Below are 17,802 nucleotides of genomic sequence, written 5' to 3'. Positions count from 1 at the left end.
AAGATGAAGCTGCACTAGATTAGGACAGCTGCTCATCCAATGACAGCTGCTCATCCAATGCCTGGTGTTCTTAGAAGAAGAAAATGTGGACACAGAGAAGCACAGGGCAAAGGTCATGTGACAGCAGAGGCAAAGACAGAGTGGCGTGCCAGCAATCACAACCGCCAGCAGCGGCCAGGAGCTGGCAGAGGTGGGATGGATCTGCCCAGAGGCTCAGAGGATGCGTCTCGGCCTGCATAGTGTCCCCAAGCTCCTGGCCTCCAGGACTGTATTTGTTTCAAGCCACCTGGCTCGAGCTACTTGTGAGGGCGGCCCTAGGAAGCAAGCAGGCTGCCTGGCACACTCTCTCCCTAACGCTGCCCAGGGCTGCCTCCCCCATCCGGGTCTCAGCTTGGATGTCACCTCCTGGGGAGGTCCTCCCAGCCACACCTCCGCCCCTTCCCAGCCTGCATTTCCCATGCCTGGACTCTATGCCAAGTCTGCCTCCCTAACCACACCTCAGGCTCCCCCAAAGCAGGCAGAGCCAGACTGGGTGCGGCTGTCTAAGTAGGTAGTCGCTGCTCAGTGTCTGCAGACAAAAGCCAAGGTTAGGGCTGCCTGGCGCCCACTCACCGGTTCTTGTCGCCGCCCTCGGGCTCATCCACCTCGTCTGCACTGCAGGTGGCACTGGAGTCGCTGTCCTGGGGGGCGCCCGAGCCCTTGGCTGTGGTGGCCCTGCCGCTCCCGCCCTCCTTCTTCTCTGCCTTGAGTGTCCCCTCAGCTGTGGCCTCAGTGGCCTCCGTGTCCTTGCCCTTAGCCGGCCCCTCCTCGGCTTCCTCTGTGCCCTCGCTCTTGACGGGCTCCTCTGCCTTCCCTGTGTCCACTGCCAGCTCCTCAGCCGCGGGGGGCTTCTGCTCCTCCCCCTCCTCCACTGGGGGCGCCGCTGCGGTCTCCTCCTCCTTCTCCTCCTTGGGGACCACAGGAGGGGATGCAGAGGGCGATGGGGGTGCTGGTGGGGGCGTAGGGGCTCCGGTGGCTTCAGAGGCCGGGGTGGGCTCAGTGGGGGCCGGGATGTCCTCCGGTGGTGGGGTGGGTGGCTCTGGGGGTGGCCCGTCGGTGCCCAGGGCGGCTGGGGGCTTGGGCCCATTCTGCCCTGTGTCCTTGGCGGCCTCAGCTCGAGGAGAGGGGATACTCTCGGTGTCTGAGCTGTTGTTGACAGTGGCTGTGCGGGGTGAGAAGGAAGAGGGGATGAGCAGGGTCTGACGGGGGCTCCAGAAGAGATGCGTGGCCCTGGCCCTGACCCTCGGGATGAGGCCACTCTGTTGCCTGATGCCAAAACAGCCCCGAGGCTCCTATACACCTGGGCCCCTGCCTGGAGCCCCGCCCCTGAGACAAAGCCCCTGGCCAGGCCCCTACCCACAGCTGCTGCCCTTCCCTGGCCACCTTTCTCCCGGTCTGACCCTGCTGGCATAACCTGGTTAATTCCCAACCCCAGGACCTCCTGGTGGTCAGCACCCCTGACAGATGGAGCCAGACTGAGGGCGGGCGTGGGCAGAGGCTTTCGTCCTGGGGGTCTCCGTGTTCTCATCTGAGCTCTAACCCCGGCTCTGCCCCGCACTGGCTGTGTGCCATGGGAAACTCAGGTTACCTCCTGGGCCTCAGTTTTCCCATCTGTAGAATGGGAGAACAATAGTTCCCATCTCACAGGGAGGAGAAGCCAGCGATTGTGATGGCAAGGGCAGCTGCCTGGTGACTGCCTGCTGCTGCACCATCATCACCACCATCATCATCACATGACAGTGTAGAATGCGCTCAGTGTGCATGCAGGGGCCCCAGGCACAGTGGACAATGAGGCCAGTGCATGTGCAGGGGACCCGGGCACAGTGGACAACGAGGCCAGTGCGTGCGCAGGGGACGCGGGCACAGTGGACAACGAGGCCAGTGCGTGCACAGGGAACCCAGGCACAGTGGACAACGAGGCCAGTGCATGCACAAGGAACCCGGGCACAGCGGACAATGAGGCCAGTGCGTGCACAGGGAACCCGGGCACAGTGGGCAATGAGGCCAGTGCGTGTGCAGGGTCCCCAGGGCACAGCCCACACCAACGGCCTCGGCATGGGTTTTACACAGCAGGAGCGCAATCTGTGTTGACAGAGTGGCAGGATGAAAGCATGCACCCAAGGATGGTGAGGAGACCCCAGCCGCATTCCTGGCTCTCTAGCCCCCAAACCCACACCAGGCTCTTCTTTGAGTCTCAATGTCCCCCATTTCCTGTAAAATGGGGATACTTGAAAATCCCTGCATTTGCTATCAGGAAATCAAACCCAGTCGGAGACCCAAGTGTACCAGTGAAAATCAGCAAAGCAGTGGAGACAGGAAACTGGTCTGCTGGAGTGAGCCCGGGACCAGCATGGGGAACAGCCACTGTGCTGGGAAGGAAGCCCAGAGGCCGCAGAGCACAAACGGTGGCACTCACAGAAAGAGGTATGTGCTCAGAAGCAGGGTTCCTTGTGGAGGACCGGGGACCTCGGGATGCCCGCCCCGGCCCGGCCCTACCCCCCAGGCCAGCCGGCCACATTCGTACCTGGGCCACTGCATTCCCCTCTGGGCACCTCATTCCCAGAGGCATGTAAGGCTGGAAGGAAGTCAGAGAAGAGTTAGAAGTGAGGAGGCACCAAGTAGTGGGAGGGGAGGGAGGAGGCAACGTGGCCAAGAGGGGCCTGAAGCCCGGTGCACAACAGTGAGGCCTCGCTGCTGCTTGCTCTCCTGCCCCGACTGCCCTTCTCCTTGGACAGATGAGCCCTCTCCCTCTGGGCTCTGGCCAGCGGCCACAGGTGACCCGCAATAGCCCTGCACAGGCTGGTCCAGTGGCCTGTTCAAGGCCAGCCAATAATGGGGTTGTTCAGGGTGAAAAGTGAGCTTCAGCCACTCTGGGTGTCCTTGCCCTAAGTCATCAGCCTCCTGGTGGAACCAGGCTCCCAGGATGCCTGGAGTGGGAGGTGCTGACCTCAGGGGTGAGAAAGGTTGCAGGGAGAGGCTTTTGGGGCTGCTGGGGCCTCTTCAGCCTTCATTGCCCCCCACCAATCCCCCAGTCTCTCCTGCTTCTCACCTCCCTTCAGGACCCAGAGCAGAGGCCACCCTTTTTAGAAACAATAGCAATGACAGCAACGCTGGCTGCGTGCAGGCCAGGCTCCGTGCCGAGTTCTTCACACGACTCCTTTAAGACCTCTAAGACTGGGACCATCAACTCTCATGTGCAGATGAGGAAATGGAGGCAGACAGATTAATCAGCTTGCCCAAGGCCACGCTGTGGAGGGGAGAGCACTGAGCCCAGCTTCCTGTGTCCCTAACCCCTGGTCTTCCTCTGCCTGGTGACTTCAGCAATGTCATTCCCTTCCTTCCACAGTTAGAGTATGGGATGTTGGGAGGCCAACGCTGAGGGCCCCAGGACCAGGGATGAAACCTCTGGGTCTCAGTTTGTTCATCTACAAAATGGGCAGTTAACACCTCCGTCTCACGGTTATCGAGAGGGTCTGGGGCAGGAGCCTGCACGAGAAGCACTCCAAGGGCTTGTGACAATGCAGGTGGCTGCGCTATGCCCCAAAGGTTTCTGATTCAGTATGTGTGGACTGGGGCCCGAGAATCAGCACTTCTAATAAATCCCAGGGAACACCCTGCCACCGCTGCCCTAGAATCCAGGTGAAGTGCTTTGTGCAGCGCCTGACACACAGTAGGTGCTTAACAAGAGCGACAAAAAAACCACCAAAAATAAAAAATAAAAACACACCACCAGATGGCCTCCTTTCCTTTCTGCCTGGAGGTCCCCAGTACCAGGCTGCCTGGGTTTGAACCCCAGTCACCAAATGTGCCTTGGATAACCCCGCTATGCCTCAGTCTCCCCATCTGTAAAATGTGGAGAACAGCACTGCTTCGTTCACTATGAGGATATTATTATTATTACTGGAGAAACCACTGGGTCAGGGTATCACTCCCAGCCCTGCGCTGCTGTATTTCCAGCCCAGATGCAACAAGGCGCTTTCCACCGCCCCCGGGGAAGGGCCTGCAGTGCCACTGGGGCTGGCTGGGTCTCTGGTGAGATTCAGGTAGGGCCAATCTCAGGCTCCAACCCAGCACCTGCCTCACCTCCCCATCCTGAGTACAAGAGACAGGTCACGCAGTGTGCGCTGGCTGGGCTGGCAGACCCCGAGCCTACCAGCTATGTGCTGGGACACCCCATGGGAGGGGTTCTCCTCTCCCCTGGCCTCAGTCTCCTCGTCCTTAAGATGGGGTAACACCCTGGGCACCAGGAGGCTTAATCAGGGCCTCTGACCTGCCGTCCCCAATCTCTCAGAGCAGCCACGGAAGACCACCGTGTTGTCACAGAAGCCTCAGCTCCAGCCACCTCAGCCCTCCCTCCTCCCCCACCCAGCAAAGCATGCCCCTCCCCATCCCTTCGGGGCTACGTAAGCGCTGCAAGCGATGCGGGGGTCATTACCACACAGTCCTGGGCAGCATCTGCTCCGGTTTTAATGTGTGGCCACAGCTTGGCTTCTTAAAATGCTCCCACCAAGCCTGCATCCTGCCCATTCAGACACTGGAGGGATATTTACAGAGGGGACTGGGTTTCTGCTCCCAGGGTCTTCTCTTGTCCTGGCTACAGACCCAGGACCCAAAATGGGATGACCCAAGGGACTCGTGGCCCAGGCCTTCCTTCTATCAGACACTGGCCAGGCTTCTGGCCAACTTGGGTCAGAGAGACCCAAAGCTGGTGGGGAGGCCAGACTCAGTGTCCCTGGCCCACCCCCAACTTGAGATGACAGTCACCCAAGGGCCCAGTTGCCCATTTCCAGCCGGGAGCAGGGATTCGGGCTGGTGAAACACTGTGGGCTGGAGGAGCCTGGATTTATCTGCAGGCTGGGCTTATGGAACCAGGAGGTGACTTGCACCTTCTGCCAGGGAGAAGCCAGGGCGTTCAAAGGCAGAGAGGGAGGGAGGATAGGAACAAGAAGAAGGACCCCAGACGGGGCAGGAGGAAGGAGGGTTGAATTCACCAAGGACTTGGGCTCCGCTGGGCTGCTTGCTTCTCCTTCAGAGTCAGAGAGGAGGGTAGGGACACTCAGCAGAGAAGGGCTGGGGTCCTCCAGGGGCCTTCGGTCATGCCACAGGGGGAGCAGTCTAGACCCCTAGCTTCCTCTTCGACAGGGAAAAAGAGGCACAGGGTGGGGGTCGAAGGTGGATGAACTCGTGACCGAGTGCGGGGCCAGGTGTGGGCAGCCCGTGTTCAGTTCCCGGGTCTATAACCACTGATAACAAAGTTGACCGTGTGTTCTCCGGAGCCCTGGACAACACACAGCTCATGTGTTCACAGCCCTCCATTTGAGGGGACTGGGGGGACCTGCCAGCACCACGCACACGATGGCTTTACGCCCTCTCTTCAGCAGCACTCACCTGGTGGGGCATTTGTCTAGTCTACAGCTGGTGCAAACAACACACTCTGTGGTACCTGGGGCACCTAGGCCTGGACCTTTAAGTGCTCGAGCCTCAGTTTCCCCACATAGAAAACAGGGACACCAAAGAAGGGGACGGAATTATTTATCACCCAAATAGGGACACTTAGGAATAAAAGGAGGCACTGAAAATAACTATATAACTTTTACAATATTTACCAACTGACACATAGGTTCTATTTATACTGGTTACCTTGTAAAAGAGTTCTGGTCAAAAAACAATTTTCGGGCCTGGCGTGGTGACTCACACCTGTAATTCCAGCACTTTGGGAGGCCAAGGTGGGCAGATCACCTGAGGTCAGGAGTTTGAGACCAGCCTGACCAACAGGGCGAAACCCCATCTCTACTAAAAATGCAAAAATTAGCCGGGTGTGGCGGCGGGTGCCTCTAATCCCAGCTACTCAGGAGGCTGAGGCAGGAGAATTGCTTGAACCTGAGAGGCAGAGGTTACAGTGAGCCGTGATCATGTCACTGCACTCCAGCCTGGGCGACAGAGCAAGACTCCGTCTCAAAAAAAAAACAAAAACAAAAAAAAACTTTTCCAGGCCGGGCGCGGTGGCTCACGCTTGTAATCTCAGCACTTTGGGAGGCCGAGGCGGGTGGATCACGAGGTCAGGAGATCGAGACCATGGTGAAACCTCGTCTCTACTAAAAATACAAAAAAATTAACCGGGCGTGGTGGCGGGAGCCTGTAGTCCCAGCTACTCGGAGAGGCTGAGGCAGGAGAATGGCGTGAACCTGGGAGGCGGAGCTTGCAGTGAGCCGAGATTGCGCCACTGCACTCCAGCCTGGGCGACAGAGCGAGACTCCATTTCAAAAAAAAAAAAACTTTTCCAAAGTAAATTTTTTTCTAAACTGTGACAGCGGATGGGGTGAAAGACAGCAGGCACCCACAGGGCTGGCCTGGACATCCCATCACCCAAGCATAAGACTGAACTCATGGGCGTCAGAAGGGCTGAGTGAGGCTTGGGGCTCCCAGAGAAGCTAATTATTCTCAGTATTGTGGCCATCATCCTTGTGCCCATTACGGGTGAGTTTCTGGCAAGTCAGGCCCGCCCCTTCCAGGGAGTCGAAGCCCCTTCTAAGAAGGACCCAGATGACTCAGGGGAGAGGAGGCTGACAGGGTCAGTTCCCGCCATGCCCTCCCTCAGAGCTCAGACCCACAGCTGCCAGCCACCACCAAGCCGCGCCAGCCCTCACCTTCGGCCTCCTCCACCATCTCCTCCTCGTTTCCGCTGACGCCCGACGCCTCCATCTCCTCATCCTCCACTACGGGCGGGAACGCAGCCTCCTCGCTGGCCGCCGCCGGGGCTTTCTTCTTCTTCCTCCGCGCGTTCCTCTCCTTCTCCTGGGACACAGGGAAGCAGCAGATCAGGACTGGGGCCTGGGCTGTCAGCTCGGGGACTCCCCATGCCTGGGGCCGCACCACAGGTGCAAAGGGCAGTGATCCCGGCCATGAGGCAATGAGGGTGACCGTCCCCCTCACACCCCACCTCGGCAGCCAAGCGTTCCAGGGTTTATTTTTACCAGAGGCTTTATTCTTCCATTGAGCCCCAGATACACTCTGGGTACAGGCTGGCCCCTCAGCCACCTTGACATCCTTCCTGAGTGCGAGGGAACCTGCCTGACATTGCCCAGGACTCTCCTAGTCAGAGCGAGTGACCACACCTCCTGGGGACACCCTGTCAGCTTCATCACCACACGTGGAGTGAATGAATACAGGAAGCTTTTCCTTGCTACGCAAGTCTCACCTGTCCCCGGGGGACAGGCCAGCCTGGGAAGCTCGCGTTTCATTCCCTGAACCTTTACAGAACACCTACTGTGTGCCCGGCTCTGCATACCAGGGCTGTGGGGACACAAGGCACGGGGTAGACAAGGTCCTGCCCTTGGAGGCTGCCCTGCTGTTGGGGAGACCAGCAACGTGCTCCTCACACAGAAGCAGTACTCAGAGGGTCAGAGGGTCGCGCGGGTGAAACGGGGTGGGACAAGGAGCACAAGGGCAGGGGCTCCTCTGGACAGAACAGTCTGGAAGGGCTTCTGCAAGGAAGTGACATTTGAGTTAAGATTTGGCGGCGGAGGGAATGGGCCAGGCCAGGCTCTGGACGAGAGTGGCAGGTGCAGGGAGTCACAGGTGCAAAGACCCCCGTGTGGGGAACATGCCGGGTGTGTCCAGGAATGGAAAGAAGCCCGCATCGTGGGGCCTCCACTTTCCCCGCGCCGCGCCCTGCTCTTGGGAACCCCAGCTCCTCACACACAGAGCCCACCCTTCTTCCCCCAGCTCCTCACACACAGAGCCCACCCTTCTTCCCCCAGCTCCTCACACACAGAGCCCACCCTTCTTCCCCCAGCTCCTCACACACAGAGCCCACCCTTCTTCCCCCAGCTTAGTCACCATCATCAAACTGCTCGTCTTTGTAGCTCACTGCGGTGGGTGTCTCTTTGTCCCCATGCTGAGCCAGGCAGAGGCTCAGAAAGCATTTGTTGACTGACTTGCTGGGCAACTGTGAAAGGCCAGCCTTCGTGGGCTTGAACGCATAGACGCAGAGAGCGGGGCATCGTGGAGGCTGCATCTCGAAGTGACTGGGGACTCCCAGGGGGACTGGAAAGACACTGGAGGGTGCCCACCACAGCCTGGTGTGACAGGAGGGGCGGCAGCCTGATCCCTCTGGGGTTGCTGAGAAAGAGGTGGGCCCTCTGCCACACCTGGAGGTACCCGCAGCTCTCAGCCAAGAGCCCTGTACTGGGTTGAATGGTGTCCCTCAAAGTTCACATCAACCTGGAACCTCAGACCTTATTTAGAAACGGGATCCTGCAGATGTCATTAGTTAAGATGATGCCACATTGGAGTGGGGTGGGCCCTAAATCCAACAGGACTGACAGCCTTGGAAGAAGAGGGAAACACGGATTTAGGGACACGAAGGCCCTGTGGCAGTGGAGGCACATGGGGAGGGATGCAGCTACAAGCCAAGGAATGTCACGAACTGCCAGCAGTCGCTGGAAGATGGAAGAGGCTCCCCTGCAGCCTTGAACCTGAGCACAGCCCTGTGGACACTTGGGTTCCAGACGTCTAGCCTCCAGAATTGGAGGAGAATACATCTCTGTTGTTTGAAGCCACCGGTCTGTGGTACTTCCTTGCGGCAGCCAGGAGGAATCACACATCCCTCTGCGCTGGTGCACCCGGATTCCAAGAAAAAGCTGCCTGACGTCCAGACCACACAGCCTGCTCTCGGGCAAATGCCAGGTGGGCCCTGCCCACTCCAGCCCTTCACCGTGGCCAGGCTGGAGCTGGGCCTCATGGAGGGGAGGAGAGGGGGTCTCAGGCTCCAAGCCCCAGCCACAGGCAGGGAGTGGGATCACTTCCTGTCCTGCCTTCTTCCTGAGCAAACAGGGTTCCTCTGAGCACAGCCACTTGGAACTCAGGGAGGAAAAGGGAAACGTCTGCTCGTCCGTTAGTCACGGTTTCCGTCACCAACAGTCAGCCAGAGGGCCACAGCCCTGCCCCTGCCAGTGCCCACAGGGCCCACAGGGATGCCCAGCTCTGCAACCCCGCACACGTCCTGGGCCCAGTCCCAGCCCTGCCCCGAATCCTGAGCCTCTCCCAGGAGAGTTCGAGCCTGTGGCGGCCTGAGAAAGTGGTGGCATGTGGCTTCTGCGGCTGCGGCCGAGGGCTCCCCCTGCTTCCCGAATCTATTTTTGGCAGACAGAGGCTCAGGAAAGACTCAGGGCTGGGTGCCCTGAGCTGCCCGGGTGCTGGCTGGGACATGGGAGATGCTCAGAGTCTCGCAGGGAACAGGGGTCTCCTGTCGGCCTGGTCGTGGAGCCCACCATCCTGGAGTGCAAGGTCTCTCTGCGGGGGGCGGGGTGGGGTCTCTGAGGCAGTGGACGGGGATGGTGCCAACACCCTGAATCCCCACAAAGCTGGGTCTCAGAGAGAGTCCCAGGAGCTACAGTTAATCCTTACACACATGGCCCAGCACCGTGGGATTGGGAGGTGTGTGTAGTATAGGAGATGCTGGTGATGGCATCAATCATTACGGCTGACGTTTATTAAGCACCTACTATGCGCCAAGCGGTTTCTGGTATTAATTTATTGGACCTGTACAGCTGCTCTGCAAATCAGGGCATGCCACTCCCTGCTTCAAACTCTCCAACACCTGGATACAATCCCCTAGTCCTCCCCCAATCCATATGGCCCTGTGTGATCCAGCCCTGGACCCTGCCTGCCTCTCCAAGCTGCTATCCCCTCTCCCCTCCTCAGGGACTGTGCTACAAACACACTGCCCTCCCTGCTCGCTGCCCCAGCCACAGGGCCTCTGCACTGGCTGTTCCTCTGCCTGGACACCCTTCCCCCAGATATCTGCATAACTCACTTCCTCACCTCCTTCGGGCCTTAGCTCAGACATCAGAGAGGTCTTCCCTGATCACTCCATCATTAGCTCATCCCTCCCACCCCCACCATCAATCACTTTCTACTACATTCTTCTCATAGCATCTTCAGACTCCATTCTGCAATTGAGTGGGCGAACCTGTCTCTCGCACCAGCTCCTCAAGGGCTGGGATCTTTGTTCTCTGCTGTATTCCCACCATACCTGGAACAGTGTCTGGCACAGAACAGATGCTCTGTTAACTATGTCTTTAGATGAATGAACCTGATAGACAGGGACAATGGCTCAGAGAGGCAAAGACACTTGCCCAAGACCACACAGCTCATGAGTTGAGGAGCTCAGATTTGAATGCAGGCCAGGTTCAAACATTTCGTGGCCGGACCATCTCTCTGCAGTCCTGTGCAGCCTCAGGTAGAAGAGATTAACAGCAGAAAACAAGGCGGGGCTGGGCCAAGGCTGAGGTGGACAGAGATTGAGGAACGTGGAAGCGAGCCCCAGGGGCCTGAATTCACAGATGGGAGAAAAGGGTAACCTTCGGCCATAAGGAGGGGGAGGGAAACCTCGTAGAAGACACTGATGCCAAGTGTTACATAACTCCGGGACATGCCCCGCCTGCCCGGCCGCCGGATCCTGCTTCCTGCTGACGTCGCCTGCGGCCACACTTGGGCCAGGCCTGGTGCAAGGCAGGAGGGGACACCCACTGACCCTCTGCTTCCCCACTCCTTCCTTCTCTGGCCAAGGGTGACATATCTTCCTGTACTCCAGACAGGGCTGGGCCAGCAGCCAGAGGTGGCTGTTACTGCGTTAGGATTCACTGGGATATGCCCTCCTCCCTGGGACTGAAAGGCACAGGGGAGGGGCAGGAGGTGGAGGTCACCAGGTTCAGCGGCACGTCTCCTGGTGAGACCTGCTTGCATACTGCAGCGACAGGGAGCTCATCACTGCACCAAGAATGGCCACTGTCAAGATGGATGGCCTGGCCTGAGCCCCACTTCCTGTGGTGGGTCCCTGCATCTGCTCCGCTTTCTCTGCAGCCCTCGATATGAGGGTGCTCCTCATATCGGCCAGGAGCGAGAACCAAGACCACACTCCCAAATCACTCATTCTCATCCAGGTCCCAACCTGGTTCTCGGAGTCCCCTCCTGTCCACGCCTCCAGAGTCTTCAGCGTCAGGGGACAGAAGGGCCACCTTCTTTATCAGCTTTGACTGTGTCATTCAGATCAGAATCACTTTCATCGACACTAGGACGACCCGCCTTGAGTCCAGCCCTGGATGGGGGCTGTGTCTCAGCTCAGAATCCTTCAATGCAGCCCCCACTCCCTCCACGGTCCACTAACGAAGTGTCAGCTCCACAGCCCAGCAGGAAAACCCCATCCATGTCTCTGCCCTCAGGGCAGCTGCCATTGCTTCCCTGGGATACAGCAGGCACTCAATATGGGGCTGCTGAATGGACAGTGAAGATAACACTGGACGCTTATTGAGGGCTGACCAAGGACCAGGCACCACCCTTTACAAAAAGAAACACACTTGTTCTTCAACAGCACTATGACTGGGTCCCATTTTTATCCCCATTTTACAGAGGTGGAAACTGAGGCATGGAGAGGTGAAGCCCAGTATCCTTGGGCCCAGTCACTAAGCGGCAGAGCTGGGGTACAAAGCCACAAGCTCCAAAGCCCTGCTCTGTACCGTCCTTCTGGAATGCCTCTTTGAATGAATGGATGAATGAATGAATCAATCAATCAATCGTGAGTGCACCACCACCAGCACCATCACAGCTCTCACTAGCAGAGTGCCTGGGGCTTATTAGGCCGCGTTGGAAGCACTCTGTAGGCAGCCACCCAGCGCATTCCCACAACAGCCCTTTGAAACAGGCACAGAGAGCACAGGTCACTTCCCCAAGGCCGCATAGCTAGTAGGTGGCAGAGCCTACGTTCAAACTCAGGTCTCCTGGGCCCCGTCCCTGCTCCCAACCCGTAGCACACTGTGGCTGTGCCTGCACACACCGTTCAAGAGGGGCCCTCGTCAGTGGGATCTCTGGCTGCATGTTCGTCCACGCCAGCGGCTTCACTGGTGGTCACCACACCCGACAGGGTGCCTTAAGCATGGCCCGCGCCACCTTGGCCCAGTGCTCATACCTCCCACAAATCTCCTAGTCTAATAAAACCTTCCAACTAAAAAAAAAGGGGGGGGGGGCCCTCAGGTGGCCCTGAGAAGGGGGTAGATGGCGTCCAGATAAAATAACAATAACCACAGCAGTAAGAGTAACTAGGGCAGGTGGCCCTCCCGGAGCGCTGCCCCTCTGGCAGGCACTAAGGACCTCACAGGTAATCACTCGTTCACTCCTCATAGGACCTCTTGGATAACAACTGTTATTCTCCTACCTTACGGATGGGGAAACTGAGGCTTAGAAGGCTGAATTCACTGCCCAAGGTGACAGGGGTGCCCAAATCCACAAGCTGGGCCTTGATCCCAGTCTCGCCCTGGGCCTAATGGGACGGTTCACCATGCTGGGGTCTCTGGTCCTCCAAGCCACTCTCAGGTTTTGGAGTCCCTAGGGGTACAGCAGGGCCACACCCTGTGGAAGCCTGGAAAGCCAGGCTGCGTGGCAGCAGGCTGCAGGGGGGGAGATGCCCGTGGTCGTGGGGTGAGGGGGACAGGCGGAGGGGGCCCCGGAGGGGGGAGGCGGGGTGACGGGGGAGGCGGGGGGAGGAGAGAGAGAGAAAGGACGGCTGGGGAGAAAGCAGGAGGCCCTTTTTGTGCCTGGGGAGATGCTCAGGGCCAAACCCCTGCCCCCGAGTCATCCTGGATGAACCACCTCAGACTCCTGGCCTGGCTGACAGAACCAATGGTCCACAACATCCCCCAGCCCGGGCCCCTTCTGCACCCCCAGGCTGCTCTGGCGCGGGCCCTCTTTGCCACAGGGGACTTCAGCAAGTGTTAGGGACAGGGTTCTGCACATTCAGCCAGATGGGGCGCCTTCCTCCACACCCAACCAGAAGGCCCGAAGAATCCAGAAGAAGGCGCTGCCTGAAGCCCTGAGCTCTGGGGACACATCCCAGGGGCCAGTGTGGAGAGCACGCGGGGCGCTGCTTAACTGGAAGTGACGGGGAGGGGCCTCCCTGAGGCCGGAGGGTGGATCTCAGCCCTGACCACAGGGCCATGGGACCGTGCCCCCTCAGTCCCGGAGCCACCAGCAGCCTCGCGCACACGTGACTCACTAAGAACCCACTCGGGAGGGTGGAAGAATGTCCTTAAATTCTGCACAGTGCTCGGGCGGAGTTCAAACAGGGGGAGGCTATACCTGGCCCTCCCACCACAGGCTGTGTGACCTCACAGCCTGCTCACCCACTCTGGGCCTCAGCAGGTTGCATGGAGGGAGCAATTCAGCACGGCCTGCCGGGAACCCACTGCACACACTTTACACCCAGGCATAAGGCAGCCCGATGTCATGGCTGGGGAGTGGTGGGGGGAGGAGTAGTCCTGGGGGAGGGGAGCTATGCAACCCCTCCCTCAGTGCTTCTGTATCGATGAGGAAACACGCAGCCTAGCGATGAGGAGCGTGGGTGCTGATCTCATAACTGTGGGTGCAAATCCCAATTCAGTCACACCTGAGCCTGGCTAAGCCTCAGTTTCCCCAGCTCCAAAAAGGGGACAATGCTTGGCAAGTCTGTCAAAGAGGGAGAAAGGAGGGAGGAAGGGAAGGGAAGAGGGAAGGCAACAGAGGTCTCCCCAAAATGCTCCTCGATTCCCAGAAACAGCTGTGGAAGAAGTGGCTGCTCCTCAGAGGCCATTTACACGCTCGGTGAGGCGAGCCTGCACCTTCTGTGCTTGTGGAGGAGGGAAGGGTCTCAGCCTCCCGGGGCCTGCCTCAAGCCCTCCAGGATGCTGGGGCTGAGACGTCCGCCCCCGCCCCCCAGACCTGTCCCTCCCCCGCCACGGCAGCCCTAAAGCTGAGGTCAAATGGGGCGGGGGAGCTGCTCGCTCAGGACCCATTTGCCTCCGGGTCCTCATTCCAACGCGCTGACAGCCCGAATTCCTGGCTGAGTCAGTCTGGTCCACCGCGCTCCTTCCCCCACACCCTGAGCCAGGGCTGAGGGCCCCCAGAGGTGTCTGTCTGAGCAGAGTGGGGCGCAGGGTGGGGGTGGAGGGCAGCCTGGCCCCGGCCCGTCTCCAAGGCAGGGACACTCACAGCAGCATTGCCGCCTGCAGCCATCTCGGGGTACTCCCGGGCTTGAACCCCCAGAAGCTGAGTTCTAACAAGGCAGCACAATAGCCCCTCCCTGGCCCATGCCTCCTGGGGTGCAGAGACATCTCCTGAGGTGTTCTGGGCTCCTCTCCCAGCCCCCGGGAGGCGCGGCGCAGAGCGACTGGGGACTCACCATCTTTAGCTTGTGCTGCTGCAAGATCTCATCGAGGTTCTGCCTCTTCTTGTAGTTGAAGTAGAAGTTCTTACACTGTGACACAGTCTTGGAGCCCACCATCCGGGCGATGGCTGACCAGTTGCGGCCGTGTTCCAGGAGACCTGTCTCAGGAGAGGAGGGCAGTCAGAGGAGGCCAGGCTCAGCAGGCAGAGGGGGCCTGCATCCATGGCCTGGGGGGCAAACGGGCCTGGAGCAGAAACCCAGCCTGGGGCTCCCTGCTCAGGCCCAGGACCTCTGGAAGAAGAGACAGTGATGGGCCACGTGTGCCCTGGCAGGGAAGGTACTAGAGGGTGGCAGGCCTGGCCTCTGAGGTCTGGTTTCTCAGTCACTTGACTCCAGGCCAGTATGCATGGGAGAGGCCTGGGCTGCAAGAGCCAAAAGCGACAGGTGAAGCCCCACCGAGGCCACCGCGCAGGAGTCTGGGGGCGGAGGGCTGTGAATATCCAGAACACACAGCTTCTGCCCAGGCCCCACCTCTCCTGCTGGGCGGAGGGCCCGGCCGACGTGACCCAGCCCTGACACTCGCTCACAGCTGCAGGCGAGGCCTCGGGAGACGGGTTGTTTTCCGGCCACACCGGCCCAGCGAAAGGAAGGGACGTGGTGAGCAGGGGATGGGAGGGTGGAGGTCAGGGTGGGGATGAGCTGGGGCCAGGAGCCTCCAGGTCCAGGTTAACTGGGGCGCCTCCAGGGCCCAAACTCCCTAAGGGCACCTAAAGGCCCACTCGGAACTCAGGGCCCACCAGGCCTGGTTGGGCAGCTGGAATTTGCTCCCAAACCCCAACCCACACCACCAGGAGGTTCTCTCAGCCTCACAGACCTCCTGCTGTGGGAAGAGACCCTCCAGGAACTGGCAGAAAAAGTTCCCTCCATCCCCAGGTCTCCGGCCAGGACCAGAGCATGCCGCCCCCCAGGTTCTAGTTTCAAGGCCACAAACACCAGGCTCGGCAGAAACACAGCCCCTGCTGCACCGGAGGGAGTGCCTGGGAAGTCAAGCCCCCGGTCTCGGCCCGTCTGCCCGGCGAGCTGCGGCACACACAGGCACAGGCCAGGAAGCTCTATATTTATGCCTGTGTCTCCAGCGGTGTGACCTTGTGTGGCCCAGCCAGTCCATGCAGGTAGGGCCTGCCCACTTTCCCAGGGCTGTGGGAGAGACAGGGAGTGCTCCTGACCTAGGGGGCTGTGCGGCAAGAGGGTGCCCCTCCAGGGCAGCAGGGCCCAAGGCTGAATCACATAGCTCGGGACATGGCAGCCTCCCTGAGCTGGAGCTACACTTCTAAGGACTTTGATGAAGGATTTCCCATAATGAAGGTTTTGACCATTTTCCTTGAATCAAATCAAGCTGCAAGCCAAGCTCCAGCTAAAATTGTTCAGAGGTTGGGGAGCCGAGGGGCAGCCGTCTGTGTTGGTATTTTCATTCATTCATTCATTCATTCATTCATTCATTCATCCATCCATCCATCCATCCAAACATCCGCCCACCCACCCACGTGCCGGCTGCCTGCCTGCTACACACAAGGCTCTAATGCAAATAAAATAACAGCAGCAGAAACATCAACACATCAGCCCGTGGCATGGCTAAGTGACACACAGAGTTTGCAAAGCCCTTCAAAGACTTGGTTCCGTCTCATCCTTGCTGTCATGGCTGTGACCATTTTCCTCTCCCCGGGGGGGAAACCTCGGTTCAGAGGGTCCCGCCAACTCACCCAAGCTTAGAGGACCAGCCAAGGGGGGCAACTCGGGTGTGGGGCCTCAGACTTCCTGCCCTCTGGGTCCTCTGGCCCCCATGGCGTGGGGGTGGCACTGACTGACAGGCCACCTGCTCGCCTGCCGTGGCCCTAGGAGCCACGTGGTCTCACAGCCCGCTCCTCAGGGTTCCTCAAGGACAGGCGCAGAAGGGGAGGGCCGGGGCGTGGGATCAAGTGGCACCCGGCCCCTGACCTTTCCCTCCGCCTGCGCCAGCAGCAGCTGCCACTTCCAGAACCTGGCGGACGGGGCCGCGCGTTTATTTATATTTCCCCAGCCGGGGCCAAGACAACCCAGGCAAACATGCCGGGCCAGAGGGATCACAGGCCCGGCACCCAGGTGGGAGAGGGCTGGAGGGGACGGGTCTCCAATCTGGGCCTGCCGGGTGGGGTGGGCATGGAGAGCCCAGAGGGCGGGGTGGGGGGGGGGGTGGCCCAACAATGCTAGGGAGGTTGACATTTCCAAACTCAGTCAATAAATAAGGAGGTGGCTAAGAGCCTGGCTGGGGGCTGGGGACCCTAATTAACTCTGATCATGGGGGCAGTGGGAGTGGGTTGAGGGCAGAGGAGAGGGGATGGAGGTGCGGGTGGGGGTCACCCAGCTCTTCCTGAAAACATACGGCTCCCAAAGGAGCTGGGTAGAGTCACCCAGGCACCTGGCCAGAGCTCGCCGGCAGTCTCGGCCAGCCCTTCTGCTCTCCGGCCTCAGTTTCCTTAACTGCCGTGTGAGGGGCCAGAGTGGGTGTCCCATTAGCGCCGGCCAGGGCTGCAGGGTAGGGGCAGGCTGGCACTGGCTTCCTCTGGTTCCTGTTCTGGGAAGCCCAGGCAGAGGGTGCCGGGCACAGAGAGAAGGACTTTCTACCCCACCGTGCCTCGGAGCCCACCCCGCCAGACCCAGCTTGAAGCCCCCGTCCACTTGGAGAGACCCCCTGTGCACACAGCATCACAGACCTTCCCAGGCACAGATCCAGGTCCCACCCCTGCTTCCAGGAGAGCTTCAGCCCGGCAGGGAGAGAGAGGAGGGGGCATGGGGGAAAGGATGGGCTGGGACCCACATCCACTCCAGGGCCCCAGAACTCCGACTCCTCAGCTGCCCCAGCTGCCCAGCCTCAAATCCCAGATGGCCACGTTGCGGTCCCTGTCCCTGCACCCGCAGTCCCCCATCCCCTCCCCAGGACCACTCACTCACATCCTCTCATTCGCGTCTCCCCCTCGGCCAAGTTTTCCGGAAACATAGGGCTGGGAAGATGCCCCGGGGAGCGGGCCCAGAGAAGTGGGCCGGCAGGCTGGGCGGCCGCGGTCGGTCGGCTCTGCGAGGCTGCTGGCTGGCGTCTGCTGGCGGCTCAGCTCAGCCTCACATCCTTCTCCGTCCCACGGTGAGGGAGGGAGGGAGGGAGGGAGGGAGCGAGGGAGGGAGGGACGCGGCGGGCGGAGGCTGGCTCGAGAGGGGCGGGAGGCAGCTCCTCACAAGCCGGCCTGCCTGCGGTGGCCCGGGGCTCCTCCAGCGGCCGCTGCCACCTCTGACGCCGTCCCCAAGCCGCTGTGGGCGCGCGAGGTGCCCTTCCCCGAGGGTGGTGGGTGGCGGGAAGTTGTCAGTGGTGCATGTGGGGCGCTCCTGGGCCAGGTATCACCAGGGCACAGCGTGCCGAGCTCCTCCAGCACCAATGTGCCCAGTGCAGACGCTCAGCGAGCAGTGCTGGCCAGAGCCCACAGACCCCCCGGGCTGGGCAAAATCCAAGGACCCAGGCCCAGCGGGGCAGCCGTGTC

The 17,802-nt window shown here is 59.9% G+C and overlaps 1 protein-coding gene across 20 annotated transcripts in view; it reads right to left on the bottom strand.

Moving 5' to 3' along the window:
- The window catches only part of NCOR2 (nuclear receptor corepressor 2), a 244,402-nt gene that overhangs the window by 46,106 nt on the left and 180,494 nt on the right, over positions 1–17,802 (bottom strand). For 16 of the 20 annotated variants that reach the window (XM_058425856.1, XM_058425868.1, XM_058425870.1 and 13 more), the window contains 4 exons: positions 14,252–14,394; positions 6,687–6,834; positions 2,564–2,614; positions 613–1,201 (listed from right to left, as the gene is read on the bottom strand). In XM_058425856.1, coding sequence (XP_058281839.1) covers positions 613–1,201; positions 2,564–2,614; positions 6,687–6,834; positions 14,252–14,394 — 931 coding nt within the window. The remainder of the gene's footprint in view (positions 1–612; positions 1,202–2,563; positions 2,615–6,686; positions 6,835–14,251; positions 14,395–17,802) is intronic. The other 4 variants (XM_058425864.1, XM_058425869.1, XM_058425872.1 and 1 more) reach the window with 1 other exon arrangement.

Source organism: Hylobates moloch, unplaced genomic scaffold, assembly GCF_009828535.3.
Source record: "Hylobates moloch isolate HMO894 unplaced genomic scaffold, HMol_V3 SCAFFOLD_12, whole genome shotgun sequence".
NCBI classification, from domain to species: domain Eukaryota; kingdom Metazoa; phylum Chordata; class Mammalia; order Primates; family Hylobatidae; genus Hylobates; species Hylobates moloch.
This window is presented reverse-complemented; position numbering and strand designations above follow the sequence as displayed.